The sequence below is a fragment of the Battus philenor genome, unplaced genomic scaffold (assembly GCF_028537555.1).
Source record: "Battus philenor isolate CCGP_79_NKW_IND1 unplaced genomic scaffold, ilBatPhil1.0.hap1 SCAF_21, whole genome shotgun sequence".
NCBI classification, from domain to species: Eukaryota; Metazoa; Arthropoda; class Insecta; order Lepidoptera; family Papilionidae; genus Battus; species Battus philenor.
This window is the reverse complement of record NW_027181684.1, coordinates 12,018,155-12,040,077: the sequence shown is the minus strand read 5'-3', so window position 1 is coordinate 12,040,077 and position 21,923 is coordinate 12,018,155. Positions and strand designations below refer to the sequence as shown.

Below are 21,923 nucleotides of genomic sequence, written 5' to 3'. Positions count from 1 at the left end.
GTGTTTCCGGTGATGACTTATGGAACCGAGACGTGTACACTTACCACCGGCCTCATGTGAAGACTCAAGGTGACTGACAAGGTACTTAATAAACTCTGCACAAAATAAATTGTTAACTAATAATAAGAAATAGAAAAAGAAATGTGTAATAAAGAATTGAGAAAGTGAAATAAATGTGTAAATAAAGATTTATTAAATGTAAGATAAAATTAAAGAATAAAAATAAATAAAATGTACCTAGCCACTTTAGAGTAAGAAGATGATGGAAGAAAGGCGAGGAAATAAAGAAGAGGAAATAAAGAGCAAAACGAAAGATATTGTGAAGGACAAAAGTAAAGAATGAAAGATATTGTGACGCGTGAAAGAGAGTATAAATAAAGAAAAGACTGAAAAAAGAAATTATTGAACAATAAAGTCCCTGATCCCAAAAAGTTAAGGGTACGAGAGGCCCCCAATAGCGGGTACCATATAAAAAAAAGGTGACGCAAAAAGCAATTGAAAGCTAAAAGCTATGCTCGGAATTGGAAATGAGATCAGCAAAATAATTAAGGTCACAGACGTAGCTTGAAGAATTTCTCGTCTGAAATGGCAGTTGCAGCCGAAAGATTTTTAAGTGGCAAGCACGAGCCTGTAGACGCAGCATGGATAGGGCCCCATTAGCTGAAACGAAGACATAGTTAAGATCGATCGACTGATCACCGTGACGATCTTTGAGAAGGCATTACAGTAAAAGTCTATTAGTTAACACGTTCACTGCGGCTTGAGGCCGATTCAGCCTCATGGTAGACTTTGCACTGGTGCGGCGCGTAAAACTCGTGTTTTCTCTCTAGTACGGCGGCTGTTTAAACTCAACCGTATGAGATATGACAAAGACAAATATAGCTTTCTTTATGTCTGCGAAGCATTGACTCAATATTGTAGAAAAATGATTGAAACATGAGGCAGAAAAGGCCTCAACCGCACTACTAGGAAGTTCAGCTTGAGGCTGATTCGACCTCAGCCGCACCAGCTGAATGTTCTTCAAAATTGGGCCCGCAGTGAACGTGTTAATATGTAATAAATATCATATGCTATTAGCTATTAGCCATAAATTGGCATATTATTATTTTTTTGGACTAATCTCCGATATTTACCCATATGTTACCATAAAATTGGGCTAAACAAGAAGAAAATAATGAAATCATTTGTAATCTTAAAATAAAATATTTATTATTATCTTCGTTATATCATAAATAGCATTAAACGTGCTATATATAGCATAGTTATATGTCTTCGTTGTTAAATATAATATTTTAGATTCATTTAGTATGCTATAAGGGATAGCTGCTAATCTTATAATGTTTAAAATCAAAATCGATAACCAAACGGTCTCGTCGGAAATCAGGTCAGACCGTATATCACATCATACCAGGTAGAAACGTTGCTGGAGTTTCTCCCACCACTTCTCCCCGCACTAACGCTTTCCGAGGTGGCAGTAGTGATAATAACCAGACAATAGTATCTGGTAAAGCCGAGCTTCAGCACTCTCCAGAGTTCTACAATTCAAGTTCATTATTTTAAATACTTAACTTTAACAATTTATTTATTCTTAATACTTATATTCTTACTATCTATATCGCACTTAATACATTTATAATATCACAGCTATTTTATCACAATTATTTATTATTTTCATTATTCTTGTACTTATCTATTTATTTATTGCTTTTAATAATTTTTCCTGTTACCTTGTTGCACTGGATGTTCCTCTTTACTCACCAGTGAGGCAATCCTCTCCTCTATTCTCTCTGTAAAACGAGACTGGTACTCTACTCTTACCGCACCAAATACGGGAGAGCCGGTTTAAGTGTTAGTAGTAAGATGAGCTTACCACCAGAGCCACCAAAACCAAAAAAATCCAGAACCAAAATCCAAACGTTTACAACAGCCACTGCACCTGCGACAACCGAACAGGACACCACATTCTACACAATAGTTCAAGAAACCATAAAGAACACAACAATATCCGTTCTTAGGGGACAGACTCCTGATCTCTAACCGTAACAGGGTGGGAGAACCGGGGGAGAATTCAGATCTCTTCTTGATTTGCCAACTGGCTCACACTGCCCTTTGAGATGCAAACACCACAACGACTCTACTCATCTCTATTCAGGTAGAGCTGTCTTATACGTGCAAACGTGCATTCTGGAACTGAAGGAGTAAATTTTTGGATAAGTTCAAGGACTCTTCCGTTCCGTGAACTCAGTTCTGATGATGCTTTAAAAGCCAGGCTAACAGCATCCTAATCAACCGACACCAAGATACTAGTTTAACCCTTAATAGCCTAGTTTCAATTTTGATACCAATCTTTAAAACCGAATGTTCACATTACTATTAGTTTTTTTTATAGGTCGGCTGTACGTATTATACTGTTGTATAAGATTCTTTCCAACGAAATTACAAAAAAATCTATTTTTCCCTTCATCTAGACCTTCAAGCCAACACAGTTATATTAAAAAAAAATCACTTTCGTAAATCAGGCTACTAAGGTTTAAGACTCCGGGTTATCTAACAAAAATTACAATTTATCAACCACCATCACTATTTTAGCCGTATGTATCCTACTGGATTTAAACCTCTTCAAAGATTTCCTATGTAACCAGCTGCATGCCTGCATCCAATGTTTTCAGATGAACGTAGTATTACAAATTAGTCATCCGAATTTTGAAACTGCTTTTTTATTATATTAACAATTTATTATTATATTTGATAACGTTTTTTGTTAGATTGTGCCATACATTATTTGAAAGCAAATGAGCTATACTTTTTTTTTTCTTTAAAGCTTTTCCACATATTTACAACCAACCCAAATATTATAGAACTTCCTAAAAAAAATTTTCGTATCACTTGCCATATATTTTAGTTTCCTTAAACCATGCGTTATGTTTGAGCCCCTAATATAAAATGTAACTACTTTAAATTAAACTTAAATTATTCGCGAAATAAAATGCAACTTTCGCTTGTTTGATATACATGTACATTAAAAATGTATTATTTGACAATATGTATCTCAAAAATATCCTCGTAAAATTACATATAAGGTTGGTTTAATGTAAAATCTAAAAAAGTAACAAGCAACCTACCTATCGTACCTACCAATCGTAGTATACAAATTCCGAACAATCCTCAAGTTTGAGTAAAATAATATAATATTTTTAGCGTTCCATAATAGAGTGCATTAGTAATCCCACGCATCGATATTTTAAATGACCCAAATTATTAAACGCCTAAACCTATAAATGTAAACCGTGTATCGTGCTATATAAATAAACTGTTCTTCAACAAGTACCAATTAGTCGGCAATTGTTAGGTCTTGTATTAACAGCAAACTGGACAGGATAAAGCACCTCAAGACTGACCGTGTTACAACAATAATAAACCTTACACAAACACACAATGTACCGCCCACTACAGTTTTGTCGCATGATGTAGTATCTATACTACTTCTAAACGATAGATATATATGTATTTGTTTATTTATATATATGAGTACCTACTTTAGATTCGACAACTTTATACTCATAAAAATAAATTACATATAATATATAATCGTAGTCAAGTTGCCAGCTTATCGGTTTTTATAGAATACACTTTGGAGAGTGCTCGAAGGTTCTTTTCGAACTGATTGAGCCATCTCCATTCCTTTATACTACTATTACTAGGCGCTGGCAAAAGTTTCATCCATATGTTGTTGACATACCCAAAAGTCGAACTAAACGATTTGATAGCTCGTTTTTGTTGAGAATCGCCAAGATTTGGAACAACCTGCCTGGGTCTATTTTTCCTGTAATTTGAACTCTGAAGCCTTTAAGAGTAGAGTAAACAGGTTTCTTTTGGATGGGCGTGTACCATCTTCGTCTTCATTTACACTATCCATCAGGTGAGATGGAAGACAAACGCCTATTCCATTACAACTATCGACAATGAGTCTTTCCACAGCGTCTTTCATAACGTGTCCAAAGCAATTTTAGAGTGAGCAACACGCAGTGAAGATCTTTAATATAATATACAGAAGATATTAAATCTGAAAATTTATCAGTTAAATTCACTTAATACTAATACAAATATTTGTATACAAAACACCTACGGGTAAAGAGATTATTTGGCAAATTGAATCCATTATCATGTTAACGTAATCCATCCTACGATGACAAATTGGTGAAACTGACTAGCTGTTGCGACATTCGTTTGTAATAAGTGGGTGAAAACGTTCCTTCGTATTTTGTATGGTAAGTCAAACATGGTGCTATAATTGTAGAAATTTTGAATCTTTTGTTCAAATATCTAGTTCTGATATTTTTATGCTGCCCCCATTTTTGCTAGCCTCTTGTTCAATTCCCAGTCTTAGGTATATATGGACAATTTTAGCTGAAAAATATCACGACCGTGAGTCGATAAAAATACGCTTTTTAAGTTCAAGAGTTCAGGCAACGAAACTGGCAACGATTCTGTCCACAGCAACAATTTTCCTATGATTCTCATTATTATGAGTCTTCTTGTTTTTCACTTCTCTTCAGGATGTAGACTGACTTAGAATGCCCTTAATATCGGCTTTTATAGCCGTCGGTAGTAGTGGGTAATAATTTTGATATTTGAAAGTTTAAAATGACATTGTCAATTTTCTTGCAAGCCAGCTGCAGTATAAAACCTCTGCAGTCTTTATAATACTCGTTCTAATGGATTTTAGTCGTACCGACTTCTTAAACCTTTTCTAAACAACTGGGTGACAGCTATATTGACGTTACTTGCCTTCGTGACGATGATTTGTCCACGTTCTTTTTTATTTGCTCACATATCTGTCTTAATATCATTCACTCATTCCTCTTTTTTCTCTTACATTATCTCTCATTTCCTTTCATTCGTTTAACTTTCATACATCGCCTCTTTTTCTTTACCATTCCTTTCGGTCTGCTATTTTACAATATGTATTTTGTTTTCTATAACTTTTAACATTCTACAATTATTCAATTTCTTTTTTTTTTCTTCCTTTACTTATTGTATTTCAGAGATAATACAAGGGGTTTTTACAATCGTATCGTATCTTCGTATCAATATATCGTACTCTTACAATAATAACATAAATATAGAAGCTGCCTATAACGTAATTACTGATTTTATGTTATAGCAATATAAATGGAAACTACATTTGTCCGGTTCTTGTATTAATTTTCTAATGTCACTGTATTCATTTTCCATTTTAGGACACAAACGATTTGTATGACTAATGCGTCATTCGATTACAATTTGTATTTATAGTTTTATATATTTATTGCACATTGTAACATTGCGATAGTTCTGCAAAATTCCAATTTGAATTTGGATCAACTTTTTTATAATACACAATTGTGAATAGTGGCCAGTGATCTGATGAGGAAGATACAGTCAAGAACACAATGAACTATTTCATCGGACAATGTCAAATGATTCACTAGTAACTTTGTGTTAAGTCGATGCCTCTTCAAGGCATATTCCTTCCCTGAAGATAACACTTAACCGGTCTCGACCTGCCCAAAGACTCGGTCCGCCTTGTAGAGGACTTACCTTCCCACGTCATGACAAGCGGCTCGTGGCTGCCACTCAGAACCTTTCGAAAGGCCTTCGGATGCACGATGTCATCTACTGCCACTTTAGACAAAAAACTCCACGAGCTACCTCAGTGACCTTGAATTATACTATAAATTATTGATAATTTCGTTATAAAGCAACATCGACATTGTAAAACACTCCGACAATACACGAATTCAACGGAAAAACTCTAACAAAAAAATGTAAAATTTTAACTTGTTTTTTATACTTTATTCTTCAACGGCGGTGGTAACGCAGCGGTAGAGGACTGAGACTTGGATTCGTAGGTCGCGGGTTTGATTCTCGAGGTACAATTTGATATAGTTTACACTTTGTTTATTCATTACACAGGACTACTACTTTCAATGTTTACAAACAAGTTTCCAATTCAGCAGAAATAAGCATCAGCAGTTGGCAGCAGCTTCCTTTTCGTAACATAAAACCACACTACGATTATTTAATGGAATCAGGCATTACTTCACGGAAGTCCATCCTAAGCAAGAAAAGGACCAATATTTAGCCACTTCACTCACTTTAGGCACTAATCGGTGTAACATAGCTCCTGAAGATGCCCCGTGGAGGGGTGAAACACGTGTTGAGTGGTTTGGCGGTGGCGGTTGTGTGATTCGCATTGTTTGCCGCATACGCATTTATCAGCGGGCTGGCGGGCGGTGCATTTCATTGCACGACTACCACTGCATGTGCGGAAGTGGCTAAATATTGGTCCTTTTCTTGCACACTACGATTGCCAACCCGCCTGCCAAGCGTGTTGCAACGATTATAGTATGTCCCCTTGTAGATATTTGAGATAGGCTTATTCCTTGCAGTCGGCGACTGACGTCTTAAACAACGATTTTTCAATATATATATATATAAATATATACAAAATTATCATACTGTCTGGAATTCCCGCATTCCGCAGCAAAGTATGTTACCTATCAGATGTGCAATTATGATATAGATATAATAACATGTATAATCACTTAATAGATAAATTTGTCAGTATAATTCGAATCAATAAAATATCAAGAAATCTGTGGCATTCATTTTTAATCGATCTATAGTTGATTGTGAATATAAAAGTGCACATGTTACTAAAAACACGATGAGATATATCTTAATATATAAAATTCTCGTGTCACGGTGTTCGAACTTGAACTCCTCCGAAACGGCTTGACCGATTTTTACCAAATTTTACATGCGTATTCAGTATGTCTGAGAATCGGCTACTATCTATTTTCCATACCCCTAAGTGATAAGGGTGGTCCACCCCTAAATTTTATTTTTAATTTTTTAGACAATTTTTTTGGTTTTTATTTTATTATGATACAGCATACAAAAATACAAACAAACCTAAATTTTCACCCCTCTACGATCAACCCTTATCTTACATTTGTTAATTAAAAACTTTAATTTTTTTTTTGCAAAACAACGTTTGCGGGATCAGCTAGTAACACATAAATATTTTAACATAAATTACTGTAGCTATTCGTATGGATATAAAATAAAAAACATTAGCAATATATTACATTGTCTATAGAGAAATGCATTTGATTTGATTGAAATTATGCTGCAGACTAAGGCTTTCTGCAGCTTCTTCTATATATAGCCTGAGAAAACAAAAGGTTCGCGAGCTAAAAATTTACACTGGGCGATCATATCTCAGCTACAGTGGAAATGTTCACACGAAGGACTATACCCGTGTAGATGTATAGTGTTGTTACTGTTGTGTAGTGTATGTTTGCGAAGCGTGAACTTGTAGCGAAATAATCACTGTTGTCAAAATGCTTTCACTTATCTGTCAATCCATAGGTCTACGCATGCGCAAAGTCTAAGGACGCGCGGCGTATGATTTGTAGGCGGTTGTCAAAACCGCGTCTCACGCCAAAATATATTATCTAATATGTTATATAAAATTCTCGTGTCATGGTGTTCGAACTTGAACTCCTTTGAAACGGCTTGACTGATTTTTACCAAATTTAATATGCGTATTCAGTAGATCTGAGAATCGGCTACTGTCTATTTTCTATACCCCTAAGTGATAAAGGTTGTTCACGCTTAAATTTTTTTTTTTTAACGAAATTTTTTGTTTTTATTTTTTTATGATACAGCATACAAGAATACAAACGACCAAAAATTTTCACCCCTCTACGATCAACCCTTATTTTTTATTTGTAAATTAAAATATCAATTTTTTTTGCAAAACAACGTTTGCGGGATCAGCTAGTGAAATATTATAATGACGAACAGCGTCAAGTGTATATGTGTTGTTGTTTGTGAATTTGTATTAAATCTTTAGTACTCTGATAGAATTCGGAATTAAAGACTATCTTATATCAATTTTGAATCAATGTTTAATATTCACAAATGAGTGGTGAAAATTTTATGTAAAAAATTATTTCATTCGCATGACAAATAATTTATTACGGCGTTGGTGTATCTGAAGTTGTAGACGAATGACTTTTAAAATAAACTATCTTTCATCCAAGCGTTTTAATTTTTGTGCTCCAGCTCGTTAGGTGTTGTCTCTAACATTGCCTTCCTTACCTGTTATACCCTACCTCAGACTCAAGCCTCTCCTGACCGCTGCGAGACTTATTTTCTATTTCTTGATACATATGTAGACATTGGTTGTAAATGCGATTAATTAAAAAAAAATAATTATAGAAGTTGGACTAATATTTGAAAGTTTTATCATCATCATTCAAGCAGTCTGTAGTCCACTTCTGAACCAATGCCTCGCCTTTTTTATTACGATCTATATTCCATAGACATTAGCGTCCGTTCCGTGCTTTTGTTTTTACAATTACGTTTAATATTTACGATTTTTTTTTAACACAACCTTGGAGCAATGGCGAAAAGTTGCCAGTATACCGTTATTCTCCAGAATGCTCTTTGTTCAGCGGAATTACATAAATTAGTTTCTCCATCTCTGTTCTTCCACCAAGAAGACGCACAGACTCACAACATCCGTACACGGCTGAAATCCTTTCCACCATCACTAAGCGTTTTGCTAATACTTTTATAGTGCGAACAGCCGATGAGTGAAACAACCTATCGATGTAATTGTTTCCAGGTGTCTTCAAGACAAACATCATAGGCATGAGGCGAGATAGAGCCCAAAATCTTCGTCTATAAAAGATAGAAAAGTGACGAAAATGTTTTTAAACCAATTTAATATATAGCTTGCTTGCTACAAAGCAATTCATAGTGTTTTTAAAAAGTTTTTTCTATATGACACCTTTTTATGCGTTCATCGCATACTTTGCAATTGTGTTACGAAAACTAGTTTTGATTGAAATTTATATTTTTAAGTAGTTTTTTTTTTATATTTTTTTTATACACCGCACAAAATGTCTCAATGTATATAAACATAGAGAGGAATTTTTAACAACAACTTTGTTTTGGCATGCGGTTTCAACAGGATAGCGCTAGATGTCACACAGCCGCCGTGGTGATGATGACATGACTTGATTGATTGTAGCCTACCAAAGTTCCCGGATGCATGCCATTCAAAAAATCACCTTGGTACATGGCCTTGGTCATGGAGCTATATATCACTAGATTACTGGAACAACACATCGAATACCAATGACTATGTACATATATACATATATAAACTTAGAAATATAAAATTAGTTACAGTTGTTACCTTATAACTATCTGACTGAGAATATATAATGATTTATAGTCAAACAATGAAAAAAGAAATAAAAATAAAAACATTACTAAACAGGGATCAAAGACTGTGGTTTATGTATTTATATTATGGTTTAAATTATATATATAATTTCTACATATACTATTTACATAAGTAATAACAATTAAATTTAATTAACTGATGATACCGTCTGCTTGTCAAATTACAGCAATCCAACCTTCGCTTTGAATGCGCAACGATTCCTGATCCTAATACCGAAGGAGAGCGCGTTCGATATATATATATATATATATATATATATATATATGTGTGTATATAAATTATATAGCGTGTATTTTTTATTTTATTGTGTAAGTAAGTACGGAAAAACATATACATACGTAAACCGTTAAACATCTTTTAATTAGCGCATACATTAATGACAGATGTGCACAACATTTTTTTTTTAAATTATTTGCAATTACTTCAGAGCCAGACAAAAAAATCCAAGTTGTGTAAAAATATCAACAATTGTTACCTAATCTATTTTAACGTGTGTCCCATATCATTCTTTATTTATAATAGATGTCAAAATTACTCTAAAAGACACCTTCCAACCGGTATTCTCGATAATCTCCGGAGGAGGTTTATGTCCAATAGTGGACTTACTTCAACTGAAATTAAGATTAATGAACCTTAAATTATATATGATTAGAGACGTAAACATTTTGTAACATATTTTGGATTTCAAAAACAGAGTTCTGCCAGAAAAATCCTTTATTTTTTTACGCCAGCGGTTTATATATTATTAAAAGTACAAAACAAAACTTTGGTTCTGGTGACAGTTCCAGATTGGACATACAAGGTAAACAATATCTGAGACTATATTAAAGATGTCTTCTAAATCGGACTTGCAAAAGTTTTTAAGATCATTGATAGTTAATATACAAGAACTTACTGTTACCAGAAAAAAATATATACCTTAAAACTATACAACTAATGCGGATAATATATCACAACGAAATCTCTTCTGCGGAAGGATTTTTTAAATGGTGGTGGTAATGGTGGTGGTGGTGGTGGTAGTGGTGGTGGTGATAAGAAACGAAAAGTTGAAACCTATTTAGACGATCATCTACATGGACCTATGGTAAAACATGGGTATAATAAGAGTATAATGTCAAAAATCTAACTTTAAACACTCTACTCTAAAACCGTTGATAAAGGTACATCGATAAATTTAAATACCTATTGATAAAGTTACTTCATCGAAATGAATGACTTTGTACTTACAAATAAATGTCATCACTGTTTCAAAAATAGAACCGACGTGTCTTGTGACGTCAGGAGTAAGTTTTTTTTTAAACAGGACATCGCTAATTACAGCCATTAATTAACGAAATAGAATCTCACAAAGCATTTGTATAACAACGCTTTTTATCGAAAAAAGGTATATAGACGGAATTAGCTGATCTTATAAATAAACTGATATAGAGTTCTAAATTCACTTAATCGTTTATTTATATCATAATCTATTTAGTATTATTAAAACTAATCATTTAGACATTGATTTATGGGACATCTGTGTAATCTAATAATAAACGCAAGGTATAGATACAGTTTTCTCAATAAGAACATGCTTTTCCGCGGAGGTTGATGATTCACTGCAATGCTATGTGACTTGTAAGGATTTTTTACACAGTTTTCGGAAATCCGGTTCGATGTGCAAATTTAAAAATCGATTCGAATTGAATTCATTTGAAAACCCGTCACGTTTTAAATGAATCACAATAAAAATATTTCTCTGAACGATAAATACTGGCGCCGGGTTAGTACTCAGATAGTACAAGGCGCCGTTATCTATGATAATCCATACTAAAGCAACCATACGATTTACAACTCTACTACATTAGTATAAATATCAAAATGCCAAAGATGCGCACACGCATAATAATGCTGCATAATCAGAGATATCTATTGGAGGTGTGAACTGATTAAATGCCTCTTGTGTTTTAGATTAATGATTAAATTCTGTATAAGTATATTTAATCATTATTGTATTAAAACAATAAATTTCAAAAGTAATTGAATTATTAATAAAATTTATAACGATATTATATGTAATTTAAAATAATCACGTGAGACTGCTTTAGCAAAACAAATATATATCGATAAATTTTATATCTATTATACAGAGTGATTGGTTAATTTTAAAGGCTTTCAAGGAGTGATTGAAAAGGGGTACAAGGTTATTGATATCAATAACTTTTGTTTTAGATCACAGTTTTTGATTCTTTTTTTTTGGCCATTTGTCCAAACTCATGACGATAAATAAATTAAATGTGTTTCGTAGTCTTACTAATTGTTTATATATTTATTAAATTTATGAATAAAAATGAGAAAAAATTTCTACGGGTTATCAGATTAGTAAGTGTTTCTGCCGCTGAATTATTTACACATACATTGCAGAAAGAATGCAAATAATGAGGCAAGGTGCACGTATGTCAAAATATGATAACATATTCTCTGGATCTCATTATGAGAAAGTTAAGGCTTTGAATTGTGAAGCTATATTTATTTGTTTACCCTTTATTGAATACTATAACTGTATATATAGGGAGACCGGAGAGTAATGTTGCTTCTGTCGAAGAGTTGTCTAATCGATTCTGATCAAACTAATTTATACTTATACATATACATACGATTATTTAACAAACAGATCCTATTGCAAAATAAAGAAGAATAGAAGCTATTAGGGGGACCGGAAAGTGAAGTCGTTTCTGACGTGAAAAAATTAATAAAACTTATAAGTCCAAAATAAGTTAGCGATACGAAAGGCCCCTATAGCGGAGGCCATAAAAAAAATACAGACCTCTCTATTTCTTGTTGAAGTTTTGGTTTGCACCTCTAAAATTCAAGTGTGAATTTTTAAATGCCAACAGTGCCTTAACAAAAGACGGTAGCTCATTAAACCTTTTACGATCATTGTATGCTTAATTGGAAAATACCACTAATTACTACACTAATGAGTATTCAAGACACTAAAGAGTACATTGTAACACTAGCGACCTCCTTGGAAGAAATTTTTTAACCTCTTCAGTGTGGCGACATCAAAATAAAACAAAGATATATTTGGGAGAAAAACTTAAAGATTACAAACCTATTTTTGAATTCAATTCTTAACTTGTTACCATCTGACTTTAAAGATAGCTTGAAAATTTTGTACATATTGCTAAGATGTTCGACAGCTTGGAACTGGTGATCGTTGTCAATTTAGACAATATGCCAGTGCACAAAGCCCAATATGCTTGATACCAATATAGAAGCTATAATACGTCATCATCAGCGACGCATCAAAAAGGAGAATACCACAGAAATATAATTCTTTATATACATTACGAAAGAGAGATCTCTATAATACTTCTAGACTTGTAATTGGCTGACGATTTTAATTAGTTTAACATTGTTTTAAATCTGTATAAATATGGTGTATGCTTGCATATACACATTTCTACTTAGGACTTATTGCTGTTATTACCAGCAAAACCTACAGTTCCTAGGAAGAATTTTAGATATACAACGCCATACAGAAAAACAAGGAAGTAAAAGGAGGTTGCGACACTCAAATTTAAAAGTACGACGCAATAGAATAAAACACCAAGACAGAAATTGTAATTTATTTATTCATAAATAAACATCAGAAGCAAATTTATTCATCATCATATCAATCTAAGATTCTCCTATGATCACCACAATGATCGATCTTGCACTGCCTGTATCCAGCGAATTCCTATCTTAAATGTATCTTGATTCATCTAGTATTGGAACGTATCCACGCCGCGTTAAAATTTTAACAGATTCTTTAAAATGGTACAAAGCATTATATCAATTAAAAATTCTGATTCATAATGAATGTTAAGGTATATACGACATTCACAATATTTATATAGCTCTATGTATTAACAATAGCTGGTTAAAATGTAACAAAACAATTTAGTTATTATATTTAATATCAGTTACTTCAGTTTAGTGTACGATTTCATTAGTGTTTAGTATTGTTTAAATATATTCAACTTACACAAAAATTATTTGCTTTAATACTTCTAAAACTTACGTTGTTAAAGATTCCTTTTTTGTCTCTCTTAACAGTTGCACCAGCAGTATAGATAGTAGATAGTATTTTTATATTTACTGCACTTAAACCTAATACGCATGCGTAGAACATAGCCAATAGAAATAAACCGCCCATATCACCCTTCCATATAAACTATTCAAGAAAACAAGCCATTGGTTAAGCAAATCTGTAATTAACACGTGGGTAAGTTTCGATACAATCTTATGTAATTCAGTCTTTGTACGTTAGTTATATAGGATTGACACTGCTCACAAACAAGTTTCCAGGGAATGGGAATGTCTTTTGTGGCTATTATGGTGTAATTACCCATAGAAATCTACGGGGAAGACATTATCATGCAGTGGACATATATGGACTGAAAGGACAAAAGTTTCCAAGTAAAATCTCGGAAAGTATATATTTTCTGTACCATAGCATTGAAAACAGAACACATAAAACTTATCACATATATAGAAGTAAGTGTAGTGGCCACAACTATACCAAGTTCCATTTTACCACAGACTCTATCACTTCATTATCTACCTACCAACAGTGTAGCACTCTTAGTAGGTAGACAATAATTATTTTGCATTATCTAGGGAGACAACTACCGATCATACTAGGTAGAAACTTTGCTGTAGTTTCTCCTGACCTATATCCAATTCCAATGTCGACAGCAGTCTACTTCACGTTATGCATAATGTAAGAAAGGAGTTTAGATGTAAAGAATAGGATAGAAAATAGCAAAATTTAAATGTTAATTACAAAAAGATACATAAGAGCAGATAATTATCAATGTATAAATCGTAGTTAACAATAAGCAAATTCGGGCTAGCGTTGGTCGATCAAAGAGATAAACCAAAACGAAAGAGTAGTAAAGTAAATAAGGATATGAATTTTAAAATGAAAGCTAAAGGAAAAATAATTTAGTCTCTGTAAAGGTCTCTGTCATATGACGTCTGAAGATTTCAGGAGACATAATACAAAAATAAAAAAGACGTAGGATATCTCATCTACTGTAGATAAAAATGACAGGCAGGATAAAAGGTGAGATATGATCGAAGAAGAATAAAGTTTTAGTTGAAATGAAAGGAGAAGTTGAAGGTATATATTTTGTGAAACCTTTCCACTTTAATACAAATGAAATTCTATTCTTGTAAATGTGTGTATAGTAATATATATAAATACATAAATACCTCGCTTTGCGTCGTTTCGTTTTGCGTTTTTTTTATATACAGTTTTATTTTTACTTTGTTTTTCTAATGAGTTGAGTTCCAATTACGTGGTGTGTTGTGCTTTTTTTAAAAAGAATATAATAAATCTAAATAAATTTTTACGTGTTGTTTCTGGTTACAAGAAATGTAAATATTATTCCAATTTGTTTATAGGTAGTAATATTATTTTTGTTTTCTAAATGTTTACTTTGTTCAATTTTCTTTTTAAAAGTAGTTTTTCGTGACCCTGGTACCTACGTTCGATCTTATGTTATATCGTATCTTATCTTATATTCGATTTACATGGTTGGCTATAGGAAATCTTAATTTACTTTGCAGCGTTTCAATTTGCGTCGTGTTTTTTTTTTTGGAACGTAACCACGACGCAAAGTGAGATGATGGTGTATATGTATGTACGTACACTCTAAACTGCCATCTCCTACATGTCTCTCATCTCCATCCAAAGGTTGTCTGGCAGAGATAATTTCGAACGATAAAACCGCCTCTGCGTATGAATTGTTTCCTTTTTTTCCTATATTTAGTGCGTGTACAAAAAGTGTTAATAAATAAATGAATATTGTATGTAGTGATGTGAAAATTTGACATCATTTATCGTAATGTTTGTGTGCAGGTGCAGAATGGCGGTGCGACGGTGGTAGAGGGACGGAAGGCGGCCGGGCGGGGCGTGCCCTACCACCGGCCGCCTCGCCCAGGTAGCTCCTCGCGCTGCGACTATGCTAATGGCAAGCGCCCTGTCCACTTTGCTCGCGGTAAGTCTTCTGATAACACTCACTCTTCTCACGACTATGCTAATGGCAAGCGCCCTGTCCACTTTGCTCGCGGTAAGTCTTCTGATAACTCTTACCCTTCTCAATTTCTTCTAATTTACATTAATATCACATATATACACAAAAAAAAACATGATTTAGGGATAAATAAAAATGTACTAAAGATGAATAGTAGCAAAGAAGATGCAAGAGTCAAAAAACTAAACTAGGAAACAATAATGCGATAAATAAACTATGATAGTTTGAGAATGGAGAAGAACGATGAAGAGTGACGCTTGAATGACAATAATGCTTAAGAAATGAAAAATGTTGTGATGGATGAAAGGAAAAAAAGCATGAAAGATATTGTGAAGGAGTATAGAAGACAGAAAATACGTGTGTGTGTGTGTGTGTGTGCGTGTGTGCGTGAGCGTGTGTGTGTGCGTGCGTGCGTGTTCGTGTGCGTGTGTGTGTCTGTGTGTGTGTGTTTGTGTGTTTTTTTTTCGAAGGGGTTTAAAAATAGGTTTACCTATCATAGGGCCTGATGGTGGTGCCCCGTATGTCGGACTCGATCTAGGAGTCAATACCGACTAAAAACAATCCTCTCTCTTCGGTAACCCTGGTCACGGCATAGCCGCTATGCTTTAGATTTTGTGTGTGTGTGTGTATGTCCCACAACAAACACCGGGAAACGAAGAAAAAAAACATGATCATATCAGCCGGTGGTCGCCACTACAAACGCCACGAAGACTGCTCTTGCGTTGCCCGTATCTAATCTCTTTCCGTGATCATCGTCGGCCCACCTTGTGGGTGGCCCGGCTAACCCAGATCTACCGTACTTGTGGTCGCCAGTCGAGAACCTTCGGTTGCGTCATACAATAAACTGTCAAGAAATATCGCGCAGAATTCTTATTACATCTTGCAGACATCTGTCATATAAGAGCGCTTAAAAATTAAAAAAAAATAAAGCAAAGACAACTTAATATTCAGCCACATCTAATAACCATGTTTATTTATGTGTCACATCTCACAGCCATATATATGTAAGTTGAAGTATATATTAAATAGAACAAGGCACATTACGTAATACTAAAAAGCGTTTATACATGTAAGTCTGACACATGATTTATTGTATAATAAAAAAATAATAAAAACTCTCTGGTAATTTATACGGCCAGTAACAATACTGTTCATATCCGTCTTTTAACATTGTTAACTGTTAATAAAAATAAATGAATTATTTATGCGAAATACATGTTTGCAACGCGGATTACGATGCATTATATCTATAAGTTTATTTACTCTTTAATAATTTCAAATACTAAATTATCTGTACCATCTTTGTACTGTCAAAATTGCCATCAATAGTACAAAATAATTAATGAAACTTATTTCAGATGATAATTTTTATAAAATTTTGTCTTAATAACATGTTAAACAATTTATAAAAGGAATAATAATTTTTATTTGACCACACATCGAACAGTGGTAGCACAGCGGTAAAGAACTGAGAGTTGCGATTGAATCTCACGGGTTCGATTTCTGGGTTACAGTCTTATATAATTCACACTTATATATTAATTATATAAGATTACCACTGCTCATAAAGAAGTTTCCAGAAGATGAACAGCAGTATCCTCTGCGTACTGTTATACCACACTGCGATTGCCAAACAGTCTGCCAAGTGTGGCGATTATATTATATCCACTCTTAGATATCTTAGGGGAAGGCGTGTGCCCAGCAGCGAACGTCTATAAAACGACGACAATATATCTAGATAAAAATATTCATCTAGATATATTTTGGGTTAAAAAAATTTATTTAAATTTTTCCTTAATACATTAGTGCAGACATTTCCAAAGCACTTTAAATATCCTTTATACACAATAATAGGTTTTTTTTAAAGTACAAGGAGTAATGACTTTCAATAATCATGTCTTTGTTATATCACCGCAACTGTATACGGAAGTAAGAAAAGGGCCAATATTTAGTTATGTTACACCGATTAGTGCCAAACACAACATAGTAAGTAGTAACATAACTCTTGAAGATGCCCCGTGGAGGGGTGAAACACGTGTTGAGTAATTTGGCGGTGGCGGTTGTGTGATTCGCATTGTTTGCCGCATACGCATTTATCAGCGCGCTAGCAGGCGGTGCACTTTGTTGCACGACTACCACTGCATGTGCGGAAGTGGCTAAATATTGGCCTCTTACTTGGGATGGACTTCCGCAAGGTAACGCATGATTCCATTAAATACTGTACAGGGAGATAGAACTGTCAAAATAACCAATAATCACTCGTACGTTACGATAGATGGCGTTACGTATTCCACAGATTATGTAACACGTCTCAATTTGTAGCCGTCACGTATGTTAACGCTCATTTAATCTGTAATTAAACCTGCCAACGGAGCTTCACGCCGAATTAAAGACAACATCTCAAAAGTCTTGATCGTTACACATGTCCGGTAGTGTGCGAAAATGATGTTGATACTTTATACCAGAGGTCAGCAACATATCGGCGCAAAGTAAACTTCAATATTACAAATATTACTACATTTTTGAGTGTTATTTGGATCATAAATATAATTTATTTTTCACATTTAAATACCAATACAACCATTTCACTTTTAATATACAGATTATAGTTATTAAATTTTGAAGTGAAGAAATAAAAAGTTAATAAATTTTCGAACGGTTTAAAAAGTTTATTTGTTAAATTAAGATATACAGGGTGATCCATTATATGCGTAACAATTTTAAAGGGTGAATGTATAGCTCATCTACAGTCAAAATATAATACATCCTTTGTAAAAATAAATGTTTTCAGAAATAAAAGATAAAACGTAATGATAACATAGTCATAAAACGCCTTTTAGTATTGCCAGAAGTTATTGGCTTATTGTATACAAATAGAAAAAATAATTAATATAATATTTAAGTTACATATTCTCCAATTTAATGTTTTTACACATATTAATAACTAACAGTGCCAGCGACTACTTTCGCGTGAAATTTAAGAAAAAAATTTTTTTTTCGTTTAAGAACATTTCTATAATAAAACTAGCCTAGGTTACTCCTTATTACATCAGGTTTAAAGGGTCTTAGGGTCTAAATAATTGTTAGATTTACACATTTGATCATATCTAATACATTGGTAATTTTCACCAATTTCGTTTTTTAACATGATTCCCAGAATAAAGCCCAATCTTCCAGCAGTGGGATCCCAGCAGTAGACTGAGACTTGATATCGTATCTTGCAGGTTCGATTTCCGAGATACAATATTATATATAATATGGGTTTGCCACTGCACATAAAAAAGTTTCCAGATGGCGTCCTCTGTGCACTAGTATCACAATATGATCGCCAACCCCCCTGCTAAGAGTGACGATTAAGGTATATACCGTAATAGATATCTTTGGGTGAGGTTTGTCTTGTAGTGTTCGTCTATATGGGACTGCCACTGCTGAAAAAAAAGGATTCCAAAGAATGAGCAGCAGCGCCCTCTTCGTACCATAATACTACACTGCGATCGCCAACCCGCCTGCTAAGCGTGACTATTATGGTATATACCGTCATAGATATCTTTGGGTGAGGTTTGTCTTGTAGTGTTCGTCTATATGGGACTGTCACTGCTGAAAAAAAAAGATTCCAAAGAATGAGCAGCAGCGCCCTCTTCGTACCATAATACTACACTGCGATCGCCAACCCGCCTGCTAAGCGTGACTATTATGGTATATACCGTCATAGATATCTTTGGGTGAGATTTGTCTTGTAGTGTTCGTCTATATGGGACTGCCACTGCTGAAAAAAAAAGATTCCAAAGAATGAGCAGCAGCGCCCTCTTCGTACCATAATACTACACTGCGATCGCCAACCCGCCTGCTAAGCGTGACTATTATGGTATATACCGTCATAGATATCTTTGGGTGAGATTTGTCTTGTAGTGTTCGTCTATATGGGACTGCCACTGCTGAAAAAAAAAGATTCCAAAGAATGAGCAGCAGCGCCCTCTTCGTACCATAATACTACACTGCGATCGCCAACCCGCCTGCTAAGCGTGACTATTATGGTATATACCGTCATAGATATCTTTGGGTGAGGTTTGTCTTGTAGTGTTCGTCTATATGGGACTGCCACTGCTGAAAAAAAAGTTTCCAAAGAGTGAGCAACAGCGCCCTCTTCGTACCATAATACTACACTGCGATCGCCTACCCGCCTGCCAGGCGTGGCGATTATGGTATATACCGTCATAGATATCTTTGGGTGAGGTTTGTCTTGTAGTGTTCGTCTATATGGGACTGTCACTGCTGAAAAAAAAAGATTCGAAAGAACGAGCAGCAGCGCCCTCTTCGTACCATAATACTACACTGCGATCGCCAACCCGCCTGCTAAGCGTGACTATTATGGTATATACCGTAATAGATATCTTTGGGTGAGGTTTGTCTTGTAGTGTTCGTCTATATGGGACTGCCACTGCTGAAAAAAAAGTTTCCAAAGAGTGAGCAACAGCGCCCTCTTCGTACCATAATACTACACTGCGATCGCCAACCCGCCTGCTAAGCGTGACTATTATGGTATATACCGTCATAGATATCTTTGGGTGAGGTTTGTCTTGTAGTGTTCGTCTATATGGGACTGCCACTGCTGAAAAAAAGTTTCCAAAGAGTGAGCAACAGCGCCCTCTTCGTACCATAATACTACACTGCGATCGCCTACCCGCCTGCCAGGCGTGGCGATTATGGTATATGCCGTCATAGATATCTTTGGGTGAGGTTTGTCTTGTAGTGTTCGTCTATATGGGACTGTCACTGCTGAAAAAAAAAGATTCGAAAGAACGAGCAGCAGCGCCCTCTTCGTACCATAATACTACATTGCGTTCGCCATCCCGCCTGCCAAGCGTTGCGATTATGGTATATACCGCCATAGATATTTTTGAGGGAGGTTTGTCTTGTAGTGTTCGTCTATATGGGACTGCCAGTGCTGAAAAAAAAGATTCCAAAGAATGAGCAGCAGCGCCCTCTTTGTACCATAATACTACACTGCGATCGCCAACCCGCCTGCCTAGCGTTGCGATTATGGTATATACCGTCATAGATATCTTTGGGTGAGGTTTGTCTTGTAGTGTTCGTCTATATGGGACTGCCAGTGCTGAAAAAAAAGATTCCAAAGAATGAGCAGCAGCGCCCTCTTTGTACCATAATACTACATTGCGTTCGCCATCCCGCCTGCCAAGCGTTGCGATTATGGTATATACCGCCATAGATATTTTTGAGGGAGGTTTGTGTCTTGTGGTGTTCGTCTATATGGGATTGCCACTGACAAAAAGATTCCAGAGCGCACTGCGATCGCGAACCCGCCTACTAAGCGTGACGATTATGGTATTTACCGTCATAGATATCTTTGGGGAGGGTTTATACCTAGTAGTGTTCGTCTATATGGGATTGCCACTGACAAAAGAAATTCCAGAGCGCACTGCGATCACCAACCCGCCTAATAAGCGTGACGATTATTGCATATCGCTTCCAACCGGTCTTTTTAAAATGAATAATAATAATTATTAATGTATAAGCAATGAAAAGCCGGATATATCGTGTAACAATATGTCTTATGACCTCGCATGACAATGCCTCAATTACGTGTCATATATCAGAGGAAGCTCGGCAAACAATCTAATTTGTAACACGCGGTCTTTGTCTCCGCTCCATCGGCGACCGACGTCTACCAGACGCGGAGGGTGACAACACGGACGGGATTTATCCGGAATGTACTAAATAAAATTTGGATAAATACAACATTGAATACGTGAGGTGACCCGGTCAGATTACTAAGTGTTGAATACATGTATCCGTTCTTCAAATTATTTACTTAAACATAGTTACTTCACGACATTGATTTGTAGTATAGTATAAAAACATCAAAAAATTATCTATTTATTAAATAATTTAATTTCACACTTTTAATACACTGCTGGGGACACCTGATAACCCTATTAGGAAAATTCTAGAAGACCCCAATTTAATAGAAATTAGTATCATATTGATCTTTCTCTTACTTGTCGATTGTACTTAAACATACAATCGAATCTATTTAAAACTCATTTAAAATAATTTTCTAAATATAAGCTTCAATCTAACATCAATTTAAAACCAATGTCATCTATTAATACTTCTGAGGTAGATTAAAAAATATGTTTATATATGTATTATCATAGAGAAGGTATTTGTTAAGATCGAAAGACGCTATGTACATGTAGCTTCTATGTGGTCATAATGTAAATTTACGTGCGCGTTCCATGTCCAGCTGTGAACATTCTGAAGATGAAAGAATGGCGGTAGAGAAACTAACGGTTTTCCTGTGAAATGGTCTTATATAGATTTCATATCATACGTAGTGCCAGTCGATATTTAGTTGCACAAAATTATGTGCACATCGTTTTAGCCCATAGGCCGCTGCAAGGCATATGCCTCCCCGAAAGACATCTACGTTTGACAGGTGCATTAGTGATCACAGTGTGGTACAATACCCGGCGTTAAATATTGCACATCGACCTTTGGAAAGAGACAATCGGCTAATTTCGACTTTG

The 21,923-nt window shown here is 34.9% G+C and overlaps 1 protein-coding gene and 1 long non-coding RNA gene across 2 annotated transcripts in view; both read left to right on the top strand.

Annotated features, from left to right (window-relative positions):
* LOC137923325 (uncharacterized) overlaps window positions 1-15,226 on the top strand; it is a 213,225-nt gene extending 197,999 nt beyond the window's left edge. Inside the window, exon 3 of the long non-coding RNA XR_011107552.1 lies at window positions 15,201-15,226. This is a non-coding gene — a long non-coding RNA (uncharacterized lncRNA). The remainder of the gene's footprint in view (window positions 1-15,200) is intronic.
* Window positions 15,227-15,377: 151 nt separating this feature from the next.
* LOC137923324 (uncharacterized) overlaps window positions 15,378-21,923 on the top strand; it is a 54,516-nt gene continuing 47,970 nt past the window's right edge. Inside the window, exon 1 of the mRNA XM_068766544.1 lies at window positions 15,378-15,411. Within this exon, the coding sequence (XP_068622645.1) occupies window positions 15,382-15,411 (30 nt within the window). The 5' untranslated portion in view covers window positions 15,378-15,381. The remainder of the gene's footprint in view (window positions 15,412-21,923) is intronic.